The 3,988-nt window shown below is 69.5% G+C and overlaps 1 protein-coding gene across 1 annotated transcript in view; it reads left to right on the plus strand.

The window, feature by feature from the left end:
* The first annotated feature begins 3,519 nt into the window (after nucleotides 1–3,519).
* CRIP2 (cysteine rich protein 2) overlaps nucleotides 3,520–3,988 on the plus strand; it is a 1,693-nt gene continuing 1,224 nt past the window's right edge. The window contains exons 1-3 of the mRNA XM_077756758.1: nucleotides 3,520–3,606; nucleotides 3,686–3,754; nucleotides 3,835–3,929. Coding sequence (XP_077612884.1) covers nucleotides 3,721–3,754; nucleotides 3,835–3,929 — 129 coding nt within the window. The 5' untranslated portion in view covers nucleotides 3,520–3,606; nucleotides 3,686–3,720. The remainder of the gene's footprint in view (nucleotides 3,607–3,685; nucleotides 3,755–3,834; nucleotides 3,930–3,988) is intronic.

Raw genomic sequence — 3,988 nt, forward strand, 5'->3', positions numbered from 1 at the left:
CTCTGTGGGGCCCTGGAGGGGAGGCCTTGGGGGGATCCCTAGCACTCCTGCTTTGAGGCCAGGAGGCTGGAGGTCAGAGGCCCTGGGCCCGGAGCTAGTGAGTCCAGGGGAGGGATGCAGGCGGAAGGCAGTAACACAGAGAGCGGCCGGGGTCATCCCCTTCCCCTCCCCTGTCCACCCGCCTGGGGGCAGAGCGCCTTCCCGCCTGCCCGCCGCGGCCGGGCGCCCTCCCCCTCCTGCTTCCAGCAGTTTCTCTCCCTCTGTTTTTGGAAGTGCCGGGCGCCCTGCCCTCCACCCACTGAGCCTTCAGCAGCATCGACGGTGTCACGCGGGGGCGGGCGGGGCAGGACCAGGCCCGGGCCAGGTGGCCGCGCCCCGCCTGGGATCCGGTGCCNCCACGCGGGTGCGGCCGGAGGGTGGAGCTGGACGAGGTGGGGGCAGCCACGCCCGAACCCCGCAGTGGCCGGTGGGGCCCAGCGGGAGTGCGTGGTCCTCCCAGGATGAGGCCGGGTTGTGGGGGGGCGTACGGGGTTCACAGGCGCGGAGCGGGGTGGGGTCGGGGTCGGCAGGGCGCACTCTCTGGGAGCCTCCCGTGCGCTCCTGCCTCTCACGGACCTTCCCGTGGACACGTGGCTGGCCCCCAGCAGTGACCACCCCGCAACCTGCACCTCGACCTCTGCCCACACCGGGCCGGGGTCAGATACGGACTCTGTCTGGACTCGGTCCCCGCGGGGGCGACCTTGGCCTCCCAACTCCTGCGTGTCCCAACGTGCTCCCTCCCTTGGCGCGAGTTCCCTCAGGACTTTGCTGCGGGTGAGGTGGGATGACATGCGGGCCCCCACAAGCGAGGGCACTGGGGCCCAGATGGCCAAGTGCCCCCTGCCCCTCAAGGTCAGGGCAGGCGGGTCAGGAGTGTGGCAGGTCTGCCAGGACGGCCCCCGGGATGCGGCACCCCCGGCGCTCCCGCCCTGCTGTCCGGCGTGCTCGGCCACTCTCTTCTCTTGGCTGATCCTCTCCTGACTTTGCCAGGGTGGCAAAGTCCCTACCCCCCGATCCTCCCACCAACACCCTCCTGGAGGGGGCCCTCCAGGACAAGGGGGCCCTTCCCTGGTCGTGTGGGGACGGTGGCCAGGGTCTGGGCTGGGGACAGGCCAAGGTGAAGGAAGCCGCTTGGCTTCCCTGCCGACAAGAGGGAGGAGGTGGCTGGTTGTTTGCTGTTCCCGCAGGGGAGGGACCGGATTTGGCCTGGAGAGCTTCTGGCCTGGCCGGGAGCCGAGGGGCTTCCGGCTGGCTCCCCAGTAGCTGCCCTGTCCTCCGGCCCCATCCCAGAGGGCGCTCAGCCCTGTAAGGCTCACAGTGGGGGACGGCCAGCCCCACTGCCCACTACTTGGCCCCCCACCAGGCCAGCCTAGGGCTCTCCAGGGCTGGGCGGGACGGTTGTGTGGACAGCCGGGAAAGTGCCTCTGCCTGCCTGGGCGCTCGCTGGCTCCCAGCAGAAAACAAAGGCAGCTCAGAGGCCGGCTCCTGTCCTGGGCGGAGGCGCTGGTGGGGGCGGGCGGGGGCTTGGAGCTGGGATCCTGCCCATCCCCCAGTCGGGCACCCCATCCTGCTCCCGCGCCAGCAGCCCACACCCTTGAGCAGAGTGGAACCTGGGCCAGGACACCCCAGAGTGACCTCACAGCGCTTTGCCTTTGTGTCCCTAACAATGGTGTAGCCGGTGGGGAGCTGCCTCCCTTCCACGCCAAGAGACCCCACCAATTCTGTCTTCCCAATGGGGCTGGTGACGTGTGGCCATCCCCCCGCACAGTGGAGCCTGAGGGTCATTCCCCTGTCCCCGCACAGCCACATGCTAGCGCTGGCCGGGGCAGCCCTGGCCCGCGGGAGCACTGGGAGAGGGTGCTGGGCTGCGTGGCACCCTACTGCCCAGCGTGCACACGCGGCGGGTNCGTAGGGCTCTAAGCCCCAGCTGCCCCCAGGAAGGGGTGGGCACGGGCGGGGGCCTGGCGGCTGGCACTGGTCCAGCAGGTCCTGCCAGCGCTACGGGGAGCCAGCACCCAGGACCCCGAACCTGGGCCTCTGGGGGTGGGGAGTGGCCCCGCCAGGCCCTGGGGGAAGCCTGGCCTGCGCAGCAACCGCTCTGCTAGGGGACAAATGACCCGCTGGTCCTTGGCCTCCTCCTGGGGCTCTGCCGTGCGCAGGGCCCGGTCAGCCTGACCTCCTCCCCCCCGACGCTTCTGCTCAGACCCCTTCCCTTCGGAATTCCGGCTTGGCTCCAGCCTTTCTTCCTGCCCTCTACTCCACCGCCCTTTTCCTGCCCTGCTCTCCTGGGGAGCCCCCCCCCACTTCCGTCCTTTAGGAGGTGGCCCAGCGGGCAGGGGGTGGGCTGGGGCTGGGGCTTGAGTGTGGACGCAGCAGCTGGAGGCAGTGATGTGGGGGTTCTCAGGGCTTCTCGTGGAGAAACCAAGTGTAGACAGGTAGGCTCTGTCCCACTGGGGGGGATGGCAGTGCCCCCCCCCACCCGCACACAGGGTCTGGAGGCTGGGGCTGTCCCCTCGGCAGGGTGCTCTGCCGACCCCTTCAGGGCCCAGTTGGGAGAGTTCAGGATTCTGGGAGGGAGGGGAAGGTGTGTGCGTGTGAGGCCAGTGTTTGAGGGAGGGGCAGGTGTGTCTTCGAGAGGGTTCCCCGGGGTGTGAGGGTGACTGGGAGGGACCCAGCAGGACAGCAGGGCCCCCGAGGGGCAGAAGGCAGTTGTGGCTCAGAGGTTGCTGTGTGGGGCTGGAGGGAGGGCTGAGGAGCCTGCCTACGGCAGGGCCCTGGGCACCTGCCCTGACCTCCCGTCCTCCCCCAGCTGAGAAGGTGAGCTCTCTGGGCAAGGACTGGCACAAGTTCTGTCTCAAGTGTGAGCGCTGCAGCAAGACCCTGACCCCTGGGGGCCATGCTGAGGTGAGCCCCCTTCCCCCGGGGCCGGCGGGGGCGGGGGGGGGCAGGCCTGGGGCTGCGGGCCGGGTGCCAGCCCTCACGCCTTGCCCCTCTGCCTAGCACGACGGGAGACCATTCTGCCACAAGCCCTGCTACGCCACGTTGTTTGGACCCAAAGGTGGGCTTGGGTCCCCTCCTCAGCCTGGGAACCGCTCTGGCCCTGGAAGGGGTGGCCAGTGTGCCTCGGGGACCCAGCACAGACAGACTTGGGTCCAGAAGACGCCAGGGGCCCCGGGGTCCCCTAGCCCCCTTCTCCTCCAGCCCCCTTCTCCCCTCACCCATTCTGGACCCTCCCCCAACCGTCTGTCTCTTCCCTCCTGTGATTCTAGCATCCTCCACACCCCTCCCAGAAGTCTGCCCCAGCCGGCCGGCACCCTCTGGGTGTGGGGGTCCAGACCCTACAGAGTGGGCTGTGGAGAGAAGTTCAGTGGGGTGTGAGGGCTGGGGTGGGCGAGGCCGCTCGCCCTAGCGTGTGCCACTCCACAGGCGTGAATATTGGAGGTGCGGGCTCCTACGTCTATGAGAAGCCGTCCGCCGAGGGTCCTCAGGTCACCGGCCCCATCGAGGTCCCCGTGGTCCGGGCTGAGGAGCGCAAGGCGAGCGGCCCCCCCAAGGGGCCCAGCAAAGGTGAGCTGGGCTCCATGTCCGGGCGGAGGGGTGTCCCGGCGGCCAGGCCTGGCCCTGCCCTGACTCCTCTTCCCCGCAGCTTGCAGCGTCACCACGTTCACGGGGGAGCCCAACATGTGTCCTCGCTGCAACAAGAGGGTCTACTTTGGTGAGTGCGTGCGCCCGGCATAGCATCTGGGGGGGTCTCCGAAGAGGGTCCCCAGCATCACCGTCTGTCTCCCCTCCCAGCCGAGAAGGTGACCTCTCTGGGCAAGGACTGGCACCGCCCGTGCCTGCGCTGTGAGCGCTGCGGGAAGACCCTAACTCCTGGCGGGCACGCGGAGGTGAGGGGCGGGGCCACGGAAGGGAGGGAGGGGCAGGGCCAGGGAGGTGACGGGGGGGG

The sequence above is a fragment of the Crocuta crocuta genome, unplaced genomic scaffold (genome assembly GCF_008692635.1).
Source record: "Crocuta crocuta isolate KB4526 unplaced genomic scaffold, BGI_CrCroc_1.0 scaffold729, whole genome shotgun sequence".
NCBI classification, from domain to species: Eukaryota; Metazoa; Chordata; class Mammalia; order Carnivora; family Hyaenidae; genus Crocuta; species Crocuta crocuta.